Source organism: Perna viridis, chromosome 1 (assembly GCF_037379345.1).
Source record: "Perna viridis isolate PV_CMFRI_1.1 ecotype Kerala chromosome 1, ASM3737934v1, whole genome shotgun sequence".
Taxonomy (NCBI): Eukaryota; Metazoa; Mollusca; class Bivalvia; order Mytilida; family Mytilidae; genus Perna; species Perna viridis.
This window is the reverse complement of record NC_142445.1, coordinates 24,463,611-24,481,807: the sequence shown is the minus strand read 5'-3', so window position 1 is coordinate 24,481,807 and position 18,197 is coordinate 24,463,611. Positions and strand designations below refer to the sequence as shown.

The 18,197-nt window shown below is 31.7% G+C and overlaps 1 protein-coding gene across 5 annotated transcripts in view; it reads left to right on the top strand.

The window, feature by feature from the left end:
• LOC148627895 (uncharacterized) overlaps window positions 1–18,197 on the top strand; it is a 42,864-nt gene that overhangs the window by 17,852 nt on the left and 6,815 nt on the right. For 3 of the 5 annotated variants that reach the window (XM_088581349.1, XM_088581378.1, XM_088581365.1), the window contains exons 2-7: window positions 7,290–7,874; window positions 9,609–9,687; window positions 10,980–11,121; window positions 11,630–11,742; window positions 12,773–12,875; window positions 16,442–16,549. In XM_088581349.1, the coding sequence (XP_088437475.1) occupies window positions 7,290–7,874; window positions 9,609–9,687; window positions 10,980–11,121; window positions 11,630–11,742; window positions 12,773–12,875; window positions 16,442–16,549 (1,130 nt within the window). Of the gene's footprint in view, window positions 1–3,448; window positions 3,527–5,863; window positions 5,925–7,289; window positions 7,875–9,608; window positions 9,688–10,979; window positions 11,122–11,629; window positions 11,743–12,772; window positions 12,876–16,441; window positions 16,550–18,197 lie in introns of those variants that run through there. The other 2 variants (XM_088581356.1, XM_088581370.1) reach the window with 2 other exon arrangements.

Sequence of the window (18,197 nt, the reverse complement as noted above, 5' to 3'; positions counted from 1 at the left end):
CATTTTGGACCAATTTTCACATAGTGAAAATCAGCTTACAGTATGATGAATGTTAGTTGGGTAGACAGATTTAATATTTTTGTAGCACTTTTGTCAACAACTACTTTTCACAGCTTCTTAATATTTTGTATCCAGCATCAAGTTCATGTCCCATATCATGGGATCCAATTTTAGGCCTATTGGACATCTACTTCCTGTTAAACAAAACTTTGCCATATCTGTCTTTAACCCATTTTTTCCTATTATAATCATAAATATCTGTTAAAGGGGGTCCAATAATATTTTCTCTTTATGTATCAAATGAAATTATGGCTAATCTTATAATTATGGCATTTGGTATAATGATCAGATAATCACTAAGATAGTCAAGTAATCACATAATCAAAACCTTATGTTTGACAGTACAACAAAGACTATAAAATTGGTACCCCATCTCACGAACAAATTCAGTGCTGTTAAAATTTTAGATATTTTACATATGTAGGGCTATTTTATATGGCAGCATACAAATAGTACTCATATGCAATGAAATATATCCTCATTTTCAACTTTTTGTAAATTAAAACCCATAAAATATACATTTAAAAAAAAACTGCATTCTTCAAAAAATGTTAATGTTTAATGTTTTCTTTAAAACTCTCATTTAAGATTTTACTATCCTCTTCTTTTCTTCTTTCTTGACTTCTGTCCTTTAAACTAACTGTACTCTTTATCTGCTGTGCATTAAAGCAAATACAATGGTGATCTTCAGGGAATAATGTTGGACTTTCTTTGATTAAATGACAATTACCTTATGAAGTTCGTAATGTAGTTGATTCTATCAATATCTAACTGTCAAGTCCACTATCTAAGACAGTTCATTAGGTGAGTACAATTTACTCAATTAAAGACAAACTTTATCAATTGAAGCTTTTCATTGTATGCGCTGTAATTTAAATTTATTTGATAGTAGTGCATATTATTACAGGCCGACAAAAAAATTTGAGATGAAAGCTGCTAGTCTTCTAAGGTTCATATTGGTGAAGCTATTTTATCAGTTTTTTAAGTGTTAGTATTCGTAAGAATCTGGCAAAATGGGAAAAATCTGAAACATGCATGTCAAAAACCCACAGATTTGACAATGTAATTTCACTCAAGGATGCTTTCTCCATTTAGAAGACCATTAATTGATCTCTGCATCTCTGGATTTGCTCAGAAATTTTTCAGTAGAATGCTAGGAAAATTCAAGTTTTTGATGGAGTTATCTGTCCTTGAAATTTTCATTTTTAGTGCATTTCAATGAAATTATAACTCAGTTTACGAAGGTGATATGGAAAAGCTTGTAATTTTTTCCTTGATTCTGGTAGTACAAATAGTCAAATTACACTTTCATAATGGTGGTTTTTTTCATACCATGTTTCACCAACTGCCTGATTCTTACTGAGACTGAAACTTGAGGAAATGTGGGTTGGCTTCAAAAACTTCAGAACAGTGAGAGATTATGCTTCAAAACAGGTGTATAAGGAAAGGTGGACTATACCCTTTCAGGAATCACAAAACAGTGGGAGTCTTTCTTTTAAAATATCTTCTCTGAAATGATTCTGGAGTAATACAGCATTACAACTTACCTGTCCAGTTTGCTTTGTTAATCAGAAAATATTACAGTTAATTATCAGTCTTGTTTACAATATCATCAAGACAATGCAGTATTAATTAGATCTATCTCGTTACTGTGACTTCATACTAATCAGAACAGAAGGACTTTCTGCAGTTACACCTGGTATAGTATTGGCTTATATCCATTTATAAATTGATTTGTTGGAACAGTAATTTTGTTTCACTATATTGTTAAGGCTTAAACAGGTAGGAACACTGTTTCTTATGATTTCATGGGCGTTTTGATTTCAAAGAAGTTTTGTTGTTCAACAAACTATCTTTATTTTCAATGTAAAATTTGAAATACATAACTCTTTATTTTTTATTTTTTTTTAGAAAATGATTTTTGCATGCTACGAAATATATTCATATAAAACTTGTGCATCTTTTCCATTGTATAGTGATATATATAAAGGGTGTAGAGGCATTAAACTATGATTATGGTGAAAAAAAATATCAATTTTATTGTAATAACATTAATATTGGTCAAACCATAGTAAAATATGTGAATTTAAGGAAGATTATAATTTAAACTTTTAATTTTCAATTGTATTTTAAGCCAAAAAGAACTTTTAAAGCCTTTCGCTGTTGTTTGAAATTATTTTTTTTCTTGTTTTGGTATTTATAGTATGAACTAGCTGTCTTTGCAACTGTGCAATTTTTTTCTTTATTGCATGCTTCTTATTTGCATATCTGACTACTTATGCAAAGATGTCTCCAGAATCATTAAGAATTTTATAATGAATTAGGAAAAATAATGGACGTTAAACCCCAACAAAAAAAAAAAAAAGGAAAAATAAAGAAAATTGAATAGAAATGCAAAAATATAAAAAGGAGGCTCAGCTAATCTAAATAGCTGATGAATACAACAAGCCATATTACACTTTAAACAAAAATAATGATTTGTAAGAATTATAACACAGCAATTGTTTTAAATTGTATATTAGGGGGGATAACTCATATTTTGATTGATGATGTTCCAAATGTTTGGGTTATGAACTGTAATTAATAAGTGTTGTCTATTTTAATCAGTAATAACTTCATGACAAAAAAAAGTTCAAATCATAGCCTTAAGCAATAAACTACAAGCAACAAGAGTGTTCTACCTGGAAACTATTTTACTTGTTAACTAACAGTCTTTTTAAGAATCATGCAAATTCTGTAATATGTGATATATCTTAAAAAAAAGGCTACACATTTTTATTATTGTTATATAGTTGCTTTATAGGTCTATATGATGAAATTTATAATTGTTCATTCCAATCTGTCTGCTTTTAGGAGAAAATCCACGTTGAAAATCCAACAGTTTCTATTGTATTTAAGTGTCATTTAGATAGTTATCTCCCTTAATTTTGAATTCTACAGTGCATTCTATATACTGTAAGAGTACTATTGTTTGTTGGGTACCAATTTTCATGGTTCTTATTGGTAGACAAACCACGAAATTTGGTTCCCAACAAAAAGGAGATTCCCATTGATGTATATACTGAAAACCTCAAAACCATGAATTCAAGAATCCACAAACTAGTGTTACTTCACTAATGCACGAAAATTGGTATCCACGAATTAAAGTACTTTCACAGTAACTTTTTTCTCCTACCAGCACAGGTTATACAAAAAGCCACATGTTGATTTATGTTAACTACCGGTATAACATTTGAAAAATATCAAAAATAAAAATATGTAGTCTTTCAACCATGAATCACATTTTGCATGATTCTTACCTGGAGTGCTACTTAAATGTATATACATCATGTGGAATTGTAAAAACAAAAGGTGAACTGATTACATGCAGGTAAATCTCTTGACATAAATTTTAAAGATAGAATGGGAATATACCGGGTATTTGATTTTTTGGTGACTATATTGTTGTTTTCATGGATATTTTTAAGTAAGTACATGTCGTGATGAATATTCTTATTGCAGTGATTTTGTTACCCTAAATTTATCTCTGAATATAGGCTTTTTCCCTTAGCAAAATTATTGAAAAATCATGCAAAATTCCCCAAAATATCAGTTTAGCCCAGCATTTTCTATTTCCTATTAAATCCAAAAGATGGGATCATTTTTTAACAACAGTAACAAAATCACTGGTTTAAATGACAGGTTTAACAGAGATATCTTACAAATGCATGTATTAGCACTGTATATTGTTTTATACATGTTTTCATAACAGTAAAACATGTTTAAACTGAACCCCCAATAAACCAGAAACTTCTGTTATCTGACATCTTTTGAAGATGTATATATATCTTGAACCTGGGTAAACAGAAAACCAGCATAAGGATGTAGACCTAGTGTAAGGTACACAACTCTTACAAATCTTTGGAATGTTTGTATTCAGCATTTCTATAATTTGACATAAGTCTCATGTAAGCATCAAAGTGACTCGGATTGGTTTCATTCTGTTTCAGAAAAAAACTTGATAGGCTTTGGTGAAATTGAATAATATACAAACATGTCACTGACTTCAAGAGTTATGTCCCTTACCCTATGTCTACCTCCTTAAACTGACCAAAACCCTTAGCCTAAAAGGGGTTTACTTCTGACAGGTTTCACTGAACTTAGTTCTATATGTTGAAGTCTTACAATGATATTAATAACATAAATTAACAATTCAATGAAAGTGTATGATTTATGTCCCTTTTTTTTCCTTTTTCCTTAAACCTTTTGAAACTCAAATTTTGACCAATCAGAATGCTTTAAGGAAGAACTCCAAGATTTCAGAGAATCCTCGGTTTATGAAACAGGACCCAGAACATAGTACAATGTAATTAATTAAAAAAAATCAAATTAGCTTAAAGATTATCTGGGTCTACAACTTATTAAGTTATTTTGCCCTAGAAAATGTGCTTTTATTTCAAACCATTTAAAACTAGTTTAAAATGTAATGTGATTAACTCTTTGTGATACGGTTTTATAATTTCTGTTGATTTTGGCAGTTTTGTTTAACCAAAGTTAGAAACATTGTAAAGTCCTTTGTAATAAATTGACACCATAAGAATTTCAAGAAAAAAATACAGTAAAAACTGTTAAACAAACCTCTTTTGAACCGAAGATTTTTTTCATTAGTTTGGGGGGATGCTGATTAATACAGGTCAAAATGCTTAGATTGATACATGTATTTATAGAACTCAGAGGATGATTGGCTTTGACAGGTTACCAGTATGTTTACAGATAGATATAGACAGGTTTCACTGTGTCGCTAAATCTGAATTATTAACATTGAGGCACAAGTCAACCTAAAAATCATGTAAGGGATTTTATATTGTTGTGATTTCACTTTTTATTTTTATTTTTTGTACAAACCTTCTTACTTGAGTCAAACTCATCCAGTATGTCCTAATAAATGAAAGAAGTAATAAAAGGAAAGAGATTGGGAAATTGAAGGGTAAAAAAGTGTTTATATAGGAGTAATGAAAACTGGAGAGAAGTATTATTACAAAATTGCTGTGTGTTATTCCTTAATTTTCAAACTGTAAATACAAATAAAATGTATCTATTTAAATACATGTGTAAGTGACTTTCATAAAGCTTGAAGTTGACAAAGTGTTTTGACTGATTGATCACTTTTTTTTGTCTTTGCTTGATTCTTAAGTAAGCCTGTACTTAAATACCAGTCAATATATAATTCAGACACTTCCTTTGGTAAGGCGATTCATGGTTTAGAAAACCCCACAGAGCAAACGATGCTTTTTTGCTCTACATAAGCAACAGTTTTATGTAACAATACTATTGTATAAGTGTGATTTTCTAAAAAGTACAGATCTGAATAGTCCTTTCTGTATTCAGATCTGTACCTTTTAGAAAATCACACTTAAACCTCCCTCTAAAATCATCCAAATCAAACCAAAACAAGAACGATAACTCTTAAAAAGTGCTAATTTCATGTACAATCTATATAAATTTTATATCGAAGGCGCAACCCCCAAATGAAAAACTAAGACTGGTTATGTGGTCAGCTACTGGTTCTGAACAAGAAATACAAGTAAATTCCATTGATTTTTGACATGCATGAATCACCTCCTGTCTGATTTTTATAAAGACTGGTACTTAATACCTTAATACTATTGTTATATGTATTGTTTTTTTCTGAATTATAGGCAATTAGATTAAAACACAGTATATTTATAACAGTACCCTGTGTGTAACAAATATTAAGTTGATTTTTAAGTTTTACTTAAAGCTGTAACAGCTTACATTTTAAATAAGTATACATCTGAATACAATTTTTCTTAAATGCGATAAACAACTGAGCAGTAGTAAAGGAATTTAAATTTGATGTAAAGGTGAGTTTTGTATTTAGTACTGGTACATAAATTTATTAATTTTGGGTCAAAAGATCTGATTTTACTTTTTAGAAGAAAAAAAATTTAACATCTTTCACTTGGCTTTATTTAAATGTTAGTTATTATGTGTCATGATGATGAAAAATGAAATTGTAAAATGTCTTGAAATTAAGACCTGTTTAAAAAAATGCTTATTTGAATACTTGCATTTGATTTTCCATTTGTCCCCCAGAAAAAAAAGCAATTACAGTCATTGTTTGTGAAAAAAAGGCAAAACTTCAAGCTGTCTAGTTGCCTTAATGTTGTAAGTGGTATTCAATGATTGGCAGACAGTTCCAAATACTCCAAAAGAGGGGAGGGCACTGACTAGCCAAAGGTAGGGCCTGTTGTGGTGATTTCCATGTTTTCTAGCCCCGTGCAGGTCCGGGTGTCAGAAGAATAGGCCTGCCACAGCGCTAAGCTTGTCATGAAAGGCGACTAAATAGTGCTCAGGAACCTAGCTGGGGGCTAGGCGCTCTGCCCACAGAGCAACTGGGATGTGTGCCCCAGGTGGTTGAATGGGGTACCCCTGGCGTGTTACATGCAGGTGTTGTCAGGCTATACTACGGAAAACCTGACCACAAACCATAGTGGTGCACCGTGTTGGGAAAGATGCCACGTTCCTCGCACGTTAAAGAACCTTTCTGTGGTATTCAATAGGAGTACGAACCTTTGCGCTCCGCCACAGGAGGCTCAATTGCCCAACCTTACCCATCCCCCTTTTTCTAGTGGCAATCACAATTTGTCAACCCTATTATCCTTGTGTCCCATCCCTTTTTTCATTGTATCATCATTTCATGTTCATTTTATCATCCATTTCATGTTCATTGTCTGAATATAGCTGAAATATTGCTGCTCTGACGTTAAACCCCAACAATCAATCAATCAATCAATCAATCCATTTTTTCTATAAAATCAACCAAACATTTTTTAGCATAAAGTGGGCCTGGGGCCCTTGGGTACTCTTTGGATAGGCCTTTTTGATCCATTGATGGCTTTACTTTCAGGCCTAGTTTCACTTTAGGCAGAACAATGTTATGATATATTAAAACCAAATAAGTAAACTGTGAAAGTGAAAATGTTCATTTGGATCTTATTTTCAAGGTTTTTGTGGGTTTGGTAAGCCACAAAATTTGGTTCCCAACGAAAAAGAAATTCCCGTTAGTTTGTATTGCAGAGTTGTCAAATCCATGAATTCAAGATTTTTTTAACTTCCCTAAAACATGATAATTGGTACCCAAGAATAAATGTACTATCACAGTATTTGGTTTTAATATTTTGAATTCTTCACTCTTTACTTCTTGAATATTTTTCTCATTTTTGCAGTGGTGTATCGTGTTACAGTATTATGAAAAGCAAGAGACCAAAACATGTGAAGAATGGTACTGTTCAACACGAGAAATCACCATCATCACAGAAATTAACGATTTCATCCACAACTTTGACTTTAGGAGCTGGAGCAGTGTCTGTGATATTTATTTCCATTTTTGTTGCCTATCAGTCAGATGTTTTGCCTAAAATCTTGCCCAAGACTAAGGATTCTCAAAGTTCCAATGTTATTTCCACTAAAGGTGGTTGGAGATTAGCATCAGAAAGTGTGCTCAAGAAATATGGATCTTCAAAATGTACTATTGTACGAAGAAATGCCAAATCTTTATCTAGTCAAGAATTTGAAAAGGAATTTCGATATAAAAAGCCATTGATAGTAACATTTGATGATGGGGCTGCTGGATGGACCAGACCAGAATCTTGGTCTGTGAAGAGCTTGAAACGAGAGTATGGAAACTGGTTGGTGCTTTCAGGTAACTCCCTTGAAATCGTCAGACGAGGTGGAAATGGGGATGTAGAAAGTTCATTTACACAGTTCGTGGACAAATTGATAAGGTCAAAAGATGACCTTGGTGAGCCATTGTAAGTTTTATTAGACTTTGTTTTTTTTTTATCATTATCCCTCAGATATTCATGTCGATTAGATTTGGAGTATGTATATCCTTCATTAGGAAATGGTAAGATTGTCATGCAAATTATTGTGGATAAACATACCAATAATTTGTGGGTATCAATTTTCCTTGTTTGGTGAGAATTCTTCATTTATAAATTTGAAGCACTGAAACAAACAAATTGGCAATGATAAATATTGAAATATTCATGTACATACTCTCTGCCCATTCATGTACCTTGTAATGTTAAAAAAATCGATGGATTTTGATGAAACTTTATATATCAATTGTGTATATTAATGAAGCAAGATGATAATTATGGGATGTTTGGGAGGGAGACAAACCAACTTGAAATGGGGTCAAGGGAGGATTCAGAGATTTTGGAAAGGGGGGTCCAGGCTGGTATTTGCTCCTTTTTCTAATAAATAAAAAAAAATTCTAAAAAGGGAGGTTGTGAGGTCCAAACCCGGAACCTACCTCCTCAGATCCTCCACTGGTGGTTCTCCATTTCTGAGTCTGCTGACAGTTCCATTTTTTTTTATTGTATTTCATTAGACTAACTTTGCATAAATAAATATTTGAATTTTAAAACTGGGATATGCTACATCAAAACTATGAATCGGGTATGTAGAAGATGACCCATTAGTCATGCCAGTCAGACCCTAATGATATGATATTGAGTTTCATTTTAATTTTATTCAAATTGTGCAGTTTCATTTTTTCATACCAACTTATTTTTGTTAAAAGTAACAGCAATTTTATCCATTATTTTTTCATTGCACCTGGTGCATAGAGATAAAGAATCATAAAGGCAATATATTTGCCAGAGTGATTGCATTACATTTAATGTGCTTCTTCAGGAAGTTCACTTCAAAGACCAGAAACATGAATATCTGTCAGAAAAGCAACTTTATTTAATGCTTAGGGGTTCCATAAACAAGTTTTCTTCATCAAAATTTTGCTCATTGTAATTATATACTTACAAATGAAAATCGTTAGTGTTTTCCATCTATTGATTGTATTGTGTTGTATTGCTATGAAAAATGTTCTACTTGATTTAATTCAGTTTGTATGGGTAAATTTTATTTTCTTGGTATTACTATTAAGAAAGTGGGGGTTCAAAGGCTCTGCTATTATAAATGACAGTGCTGGGTTTTTTGAATGTCAGACAATTAAAAGGCTATTACGTCATATAAAAAACGGTGGGTTTACAAAAAGGGGGAGTTCTCAGTGAGTCCTAGAAACCTTTTTAATAAGATTATTTGGAATATAGAATAGGAACATTATTTTGATGAGGGGGTTTATAAAAGGGGGGATTCTTAAAGGCTTTAAACTTTTTAATAAGATTATATGGATAACAAAATTAGTGGTGGATCCAAAGGGAGGGGCAGGGGGTTGCTACCCCTTTTTTTTATTGAAATATTTTTCATTTTCATGTGTAAAATTGACAAAAAATGACAAATAATGTTCTAGCATCCCCTTTTTTTCTGAGGAACCATGACTGACATTCCTTTTTTCATAGTGTCTGGATGAGCCCCTTAAAATAGTAACAGTATTTTGACAAAAAGACATTATTCCCCCCAAAAAAATCAGCAATAGTATTTAAGATAAACTCCTACATTTATCACTGAAATCTTTGCTTAGTTGAAATATTTAAAAAGAATTCCTTTGCTTTGCTCAGATTAAATACTCATTCTTTTTGCAGGTATATATTTGATAGAATGTTTTACAATGATTCAAGTCTACCATCAACACTTAAACCACCCAAATATTTTGAAATAAAGGTAAATATATTCATCAATACCACTCGAAAAATGTTTTACAACTTCTGAAGTCCTATAACAACTCAATAGAGTCCAAACTATGTTGAATTGAAAGTAAACAGTTCTGTCAGATTACATACATACAAATGGGTTTTGTAGTGGGTTGGCAAACATTAAACTTTTAATTGAGGAAAAAGGAAAATGTGTATTACTGCTAGTGTTATTTCGTCTTATCTATTGAGGGTTAATCAAACAAGATTTATTCATATAGACATAATGAATTTAATCATAAATGAACAAATAGGGAAGAGTATTATTGAAAATGTTTTTTGAGTAATTTTTTTCTATAGATTTGAAAAGATAGTTTTGTTGAACAGAGATATTTTTTCATTATTTTCCTTTATTTTCCTGATATCTTGTTCAATGAAATAAATATTTGTAGATTTTTTTTTTATTAGTACATTGACATTGTTGTTCATTGCAGGCATTTGTAGAGTTAAAAAATAGGGTGTATGCATAAAACAATAGGAAAATGGAGTGTAGGATGAAGATAGATGAGGAAATAAGACTTATACTGTTTAAACAAATTCTTAAGTAGCAGTCTTTATAAAAATCAGGCAGTTTGTGATTCATGTATGTCAAAAATCCACTGAACTCCGTTTTATTTCTTGTTCAAAAACCATTATAGATCACATAACTAGTCTTAGTTTTTCATTTGGGTGTTGCGCTTTTGAGATAAAATTTATATAGATTGTACATGAAATTAGCACTTTGCAAGAGTTATGGTTCTTGAATTGGTTTGATTTGGTTGATTTTAGTGAGAAGTTAAAGTGTATTTTTCTTAAAATAACAGATATAAATATAGAAAGGACTATTGTCTCATAAAAATACAGCATATGTAGACCATAGAAGCATTGTGTGATCCATAGGTTTTTCTACGCCATGAATCACTTTACCATAGGCAGTGTCTGAATGTTATATGGACCGGTACTTAAGTCATATGTGCTTTTCTCCTTAAATGTCAATGTTTACAATACTTTTGATTTAAACATTTTTGCATCCCTTCATCCTTAAAATATCAGATGAAAAAAATTGTATCAATACAGTAAATCATGAAATTTTTGCAGCAATTTGATTTTCGCTATTTTTGCAGTAAGATGGTCATTCATAATTTTTTTGAGGAACATAAGAGAGTCGTGAAGTTATAACTGTACAAAAGTAAATTGATAACAGAAACTGCAGTGAATAAAATATCATGAAAATTTCCCAATTAACAGTAGTTTGACCATATTTTATCTCTCCAATTACTACAGGATGGTAGGGATGACAGTATTTTCTTCCTGGGAGCATCTAGTAGTGGGGTTAGCTTCCACAAGCATGCAGATGCTTGGAATGGAGTGATATATGGAGAGAAGAGATGGTTCTTATACCCTCCTACACGAACACCTCCAGGAGGTATGTACTAAATCGAAGAATGGGATGGGTGTGTAGCAGAAAGAGGGGGTTTCCTTTTGAATGGTATATACTGAAACATGGAATGATGTAGGGAATAAAGATAAATTTGTATATCATAAATAATCAATTCCAAGAGGTACTGTGAAAGAATCGTTGTTTGTGGGCTACCATGTAGTTGCCAAATCCACGAATTCTAGAATCTACGAACTGATGTTTTTTTCCCTAAACCACGAAAATTGGTACCCATGAATAAAACTACTTCCACAGTATGTAATAAATCATGAGATAGAAAGGGATCTATGGAGATTGAGGGAGGAAATGTTTCATACACTTCCAAAAAAAGTATGTACTATAAACATTGATATTGGATTGGAGAATTCATATCACTTAGTATAGGGTTCTATTGCATTCTGGCCAAAATGGAAGCGTATTACTAATCAAAGAAATGTAGTTTGAAAAAGCATGATCAAAATGGTTCAATTTTTAATAAAATGTGTTTCCATTTCAGGAGTGTATCCAGGATTTACACAGATTGAATGGTATGAGAAAGTATATCCATACCTGTCAGGTTCACAACTACCCATGGAATGTGTACAGAAAGCTGGAGAAATCTTATATCTGGTTCGTAAATAAAATTGTCAGAAACATAGAGATCTATCAAGTATTTCAGGTTAGAGGTGATGTACGTAGAATTAAAAGCCAGACAGAGTGAAGTAATAACATTTATGGGGAAAGAACTTGTGAAGATAAGGTTTCATGCAATATAATAATATATTTTTACCCAATTTTAGGGAGAGCGTATATCCAGTAAGCCTTTCTTTATATCTGTGCTTAAAGCATAGAGGTGCTGAAGTAATGATTCAATTTAAACATAAATTGACAAGAATTTAAGTTATTCGGATGTAAGTTGAAAAAAGTATTTTTTTCGATAAAATTATTTTTTCCCTTGATCAAATTAAGTTTTACTGATCAAGATGTGTCCATCCTAGTCTTTTTAGTCTTAGACTTAATCCTCTGTTCATTATTGTTAACCAGTCTAAACTGATATGAATCTACTAAACATCTACAGATTTTTTGTATTTTGTCAGAAGCCTAGTCATTTAAAAATATTATAAAAAGGGAGATAATTCAAATTCTTTATAAAAAACTTTATAATCTTGCATGGGGCAAGTATATTACATGCACTTGTCTGGGCTGAAAATCCTGTTAATTAAGTGTCAGTCTCTGTAAGAGTCAGGCAATGGGTGAAATATGGTAAGAAAAAACCTACCGTTTTAAAAATTTAATTTGACAATTTCCGCCATCAGAATTAAGGACAAAAAAGACAAGATTTTCCATATCACTTTGGTAAATTGAGTTATAATTTCATTGAAATGTACTGGAAATGAACATTTCAAGGGCAGATAACTCTGTCAAAATATTGTTTTTCTAACCTTCTATTGAAAAATTTCTAAGCAAATCCAGTGATGCAGAGATCAAATAATGGTCTTTTCAAATAGACCAAGCATCCTTGAATGAAATTATATTGTCAAATCGGTAGGGTGTTGACATGCATTTTCTGATTTTTTCCATTTTGCCTGATTCCCACAAAAACTTACACTTAAATACAGTCACAATATCTTAACAGTGTTATTTTTTATTATTTTATCAGCCGGAAGGAACCTACCATGGCACCATAAATTTAGGAGACACAGTTGCCATTGGTATACAGAGAAAAAAAGCTTCCCAACCTGGAGAAAAAAAGTTTTACAAAAGTATGTATATTGTTTAGTCTTCCTGTTAGCATAAGATGATTTGATAAGTTTTATTTCCAAGGCACAATTTTATTATTTATGTTTATTACAATTAATGGTAGCTCTTGCTGATAAATATTATTCTTATTCAAAACAAAAAGTTATGTAAAGCCCTTTGAAGTTAAAATTAAAGGGATGAAATAAAGATTAAGTTGTCACATCCTTCACCAGTTCAAGATATGTTTACAGGAATTTTGAAATGGTTTTATCTGTCTGTCTATTTGTCTGTCTGTCCACAGTATCTACCTCAACACTCTAGAACTAAGATCCTTCTCTGGACCAAACTTGGTACAATATTAGCCCTTATTTGAATATCTAGGACTTAATTAATTTTCAAAATCACAGGTAAAAGGTGAACAGTAGAACATACAATCTTCAGGATTATTTTTTTTCACTGCAAAGTGTTGTACTGGTAATGCTTACATTTTTATTGAATAGAAATATTTTGCATTTGTTCCTTAGCTTTTTCTATTGATACAATTAAATGCAGGTATCTTTTTGTACTAATTACTAGAGTATGTCTATTGTCTTTCAGTCAGAAGTGAGTAAAACAAATTTTGATATTTGGGCTTTTATACTGTTTTTAGCTCACCTGGCTGAAGGCCATGTAAGCTATTGCCATCACTTGGCATCTGTTGTCGTCATTGTCCTTAATAATTTTCAAAACTCTTCTCCTCTGACACTGCATGACCAATTGGAGCCAAACTTGGTATGAATGTTCCTTTGGGTATCTTGTGTAGAAATGATGTGGGGATTTTTGATCCATCGAAAAACATGGCCACCATTACTAAAAATAGAACATAGGGGTCAGACAGTAGGTTTTTGCATATACCCAAAACTGTTGGTTTTAGCCAAATTCTGACACAAGTTAGAGTATTTAGCATGATGAGATCTATCTGTGGTCAAATTTTCAATTTAATCCGTGAAGCCATGTGGGAATAAGTGCATTTTTTCAACTTTTTTTGCTATTTTTAATGCGATTTCTTTCCAAAATCTTCTCATCTGACACAACTTGACAATTGGAACCAAACTTGGTATGAATGTTCCTTGGGGTATCGTGCATAGAGCTAATGTGGGGATTTTTGATCCATTGAAAAACGGCCAACATTACTAAAAATAGAACAAAGGGATCAGACAGTAGTATTTCCCTTATCATTTCTCAAAAAAGGTTTATCCTTATTATAAGGTCTACAAAAGTCTCCAGGGATCAAAGTTGTCAGAAGACTCCTTATAATAGTTATTGCTCCTTGAAAGATGAAAAATTATTTTTTTTACATTTTTCAGCCAATATCTTGAAAACTTTCTATGCTGAAATGATCCTTACGATAAGTCCTAACAAAGTCTTCTTGAGCCAAAATTTTTGGACAACTCCTTGTTAAATTTATTGACCTTGAAATACAAAATTTAACCAGGTGAGCGATTCAGGCTCTTGGGAGCCTCTTGTTTAGCTGTCTATACACCACAAGTCAAATAATAGAAAAAAAAAGAAATCATGTTTTTTTCTGTTAAGCTGCCATCACATTTAGATTTTCAGACTGCATAGATTGACACTCTCACTAAATTACTACTATGTAGAAATACAAACCACTTGGCATGATTTTGAACGTAAGAGAAAAAGGGTACTTTTATAGGTATTATATTAAAATTACTGTTTGTTGGTTAAAATTTTCTTCATATATACTCTCTAGGAACCTTTGAATGATTTTAATTTGCACATTTTCTTCTCGAGAAAGGGCCAGGGATTTTTTTTATTTAGAAAATTTTTTTTTCGTGCAAACCTAAAAATAACAATTTTTTTTCAGCAGCAGCAGCTGGAGTTAATTTTTTTTTTTGAAAGTCTACATTGTTAATAAATGAGGGGAATGATGAATCATATTATTTTTTATAAATAAAAAAAAAATAAGTAAAAAAAAGCCCCCTCCCACTCCCCAGTATAAAATTGGTCAGTGCCTAACTGAGATTTGCACCTACACTATAGTAATTGCATGATCTTAGTTATTTTGATACTTCAAACAATTAAGTCTGTGTTGCATTTTAAGATAATCTTTGCATGGGTCTATCTTTAATCAATTCATACTCTCATTGTTCACATTTTTTAATGGCAGACACATATCTTGGTATGGGATGTCATTTTCTGTATGGTGGTCGATGTCCAAAGACATTTGATTTTCGTGCAGTAACTTAAAATATCATTTGATGGATCTTTATTGAACTTTACTATACGATCCAAAATATACCACAATAGGAATGTTGCCATTGATTAGGGAATTATGACCCAGGCCCTTTTTAGAGCAAAAAACAAACATTTTATAAAATCAAAAATGTTTTTCTTATGTCATATTGCAAATTTTACTGTTATAATGACCACTTCCATTCGGGTCAGAAACATGTTTCATATTATCAAAATCCAAATAAAGGGCTGTATGTAGATTATAAGTTTAAAATTGCCATAACTGTTCAGTTTAACCTCTGGGGTTGTATCAAGCTGTGCCCAAAAACACATTATGATAATGGAGTAATATCCTTCAAACTCTAAACAAAATAGTATCGGTAGATGTTAATATAAAGTCCATATGCTGGCTATTAAGAAAGAGATATGTGTTGTGCAGACATTGTCATTTACTTTGAACAGGAATTAATATAAAACCCTGCTTTGACCTTCATGAATGTCATGAACTCCACAAAATTATCCCCTTTTTACAAGTTTTGGTTTTTGTCTTGTCTCCTTTTATCATAATTTTTATTTGTGGATATTCAATTTGGATATACTTTTTTATCTTCCATTTTTGCACTGTAATGTTTTGTCTGCTTTCCATACCATTATTGATTTTGTTCGTTCATCATGTCAAATATGAAAGGTGTGGACATCTCCTTAAAGTAACATCTGAAGTTTAAAACAAGGTATTGTTTGAATTTTGTATTATTTGGGATTTAGGAAAAAAAGTAAAAGAAAAGAATATTTATAAAACTTACCCCTACTCAGGTGCTTAGTCATGCCATCATGACTAAGAGGGTTAGTAAGATTCTGTTATCCAACTATCCTTACCCCTTTACCATGCTGACATGATAAACCCCCTTAGTATGGTTTAGTTTTACATATTGTTTTTTTGGTCATTCTCTAAATTTCAAAGTAAATCCAAAAGTAGATTCAAATAATACCTTGTTTAAAATTTGAATCAAGCCTATTAAATTGGACATTTTTTAGGTGATACAGTTGTTAAAGTCTAGTCACTATTAGGCTGATTAACAAATTTATCCATTAGGAGGAAATAATTTTTACTGTGTTCAGGTGCAGAGATATTGAGAGGGGGTTGCACAGGGTTTCATGAGAGGGGGTTGCACAGGGTTCCAAGCTATTATTTTCTCATTTTTGCCCGAATTTTGTATGAAATTAACAAAATTTTCCAACAAACTACAGGTTCCAACCTCTTTACTTAAACCGATGGATCTGCCACTGAATTTTTTATGGCCTAACTGTCATATAATGACCAGATACACAACTGGTAATTTAAATTTTTATTTTGTAGTTCTCGCTAGTGAAAACAGAATACATTCAGCCTCCACAGACAAAGAGAAATCAGATTTACGCACAGAAATCCTACAGTTACACGAGGAATTACATCAACAATTTCCAGGTTTGTTTCTCAACTGTTTTATATGTCTTGCTATATTATATACAGTCGAACCTTGATGTGTCAAACTCTGATTAGTGGAAATCTCGGATAACTGGAACTAATTACAAAGTCCCTGCGAAACTCCCCTTACTCCAATACAACTTTACCTGGGATGACTCGAACTCCGATGAATCGAAACCTCAGATAACCCAAGGTAATCAATCAGTCCCCTCGATAGGACTTCAAGGTATTTAATTAACCCTGATGTCTCGAAGTCAACTAACTAGTCAGAAAACTGATTGCTTTATTACAAACCATGATCAAAGTGTGTTCTAACAATGGTTAGCATGGCTTTTGAAATTAATTTGTTGACACTCTTTTAGATAGTTACAACCATAGTGTGTTATCAAGTGTTTTCTGTAATAGACACTTTCTTGCTGACTGTGGGATAGTCAGTGAGCATACCTGGAGCATGCTCAATATACACTTCCACAAGGAAAAATCTTTTGTTCTACCCAAACCCTACCTCATGGAAGTACTGTGAAAGTACTTTAATTCATGGATAACAATTTTTTGTGGAATAGGGAAGAAACTCAAGTTCGTGGATTCTTGAATTAGTGGTTTTGAGATTTTTAGTATTCACATCAATGGAAATCCCCTTATTGTGGGGAACCAAATTTCATGGTTTTGCATACCCAGGAAAATCACAAAAATTGGTACCCCATGAGTAATAGTACTTTCATAGTATATGCCCACCATGATCATTGACTTACAATGAAAGGGTCTATAAATTTCGATGATTCACTTGTGAAATAAATTCTGTAATTTACCTCTTGGACTTTCTCCTTCAAAAATGTCACAAAACTCTTTTCTAGTGGTATTAATATTACTGTTGATTTGGAATATCAATCTTTGATGAAAATATTTTAAAAAATTTAAAATAACAATAAGATATTGAGAAAAACTTATATAATAAATAGGACAATAAGTAAATTGGTTATCATGAATAACCAAAAGATCACTATATAAATTAATTTGAGATAAATACTGTAATCTGATTGGTTAAAATAATGTTGTTATATCTCAATGGATAAAAAAAATATTGACACGCCCCTATTCAGTTAAATTCAGAGCTACTTTTCTCATGTTTAAAGATTAATATATGTTTTAAAATCAATTTATAAGAATTGGCTATGATAAAAATTTTGTCTATTGAAAAATAACATAAATTTTCCATGTGCATACATGTATTTTGTTTATTGCACTTCGCGCAATAAACAAAATGCACATGGAAAATTTATGTTTAAAATTTATGACAAAATTTTATCATAGCTAATTCTTAATTGTGCTAAGTATACAGGTTTTAGCTCAAGCACTCGTCATCATACTGTGATTTTGGTTGCTCAATCTTACCAATTATTATTCTATATTATTGTCGTAAAACAAGACCAAAAGACTAAAATTTAGACTAAAAGTTATTTCTAGATTCCATACATGTAAGCCTGTCCTGAACCACTTTTTTGTTTTTCAAGAGCAAAAAAGGAATCTTAGTTTTTTTTTACATGGATATAAATAGGAATACAACCTTCAATGGCTTCATTTCAATCAGTACCTGTAAGCATAGATTTCTATGTTTCCATCAACTCATTAAAACACTGAAATTTCTCAC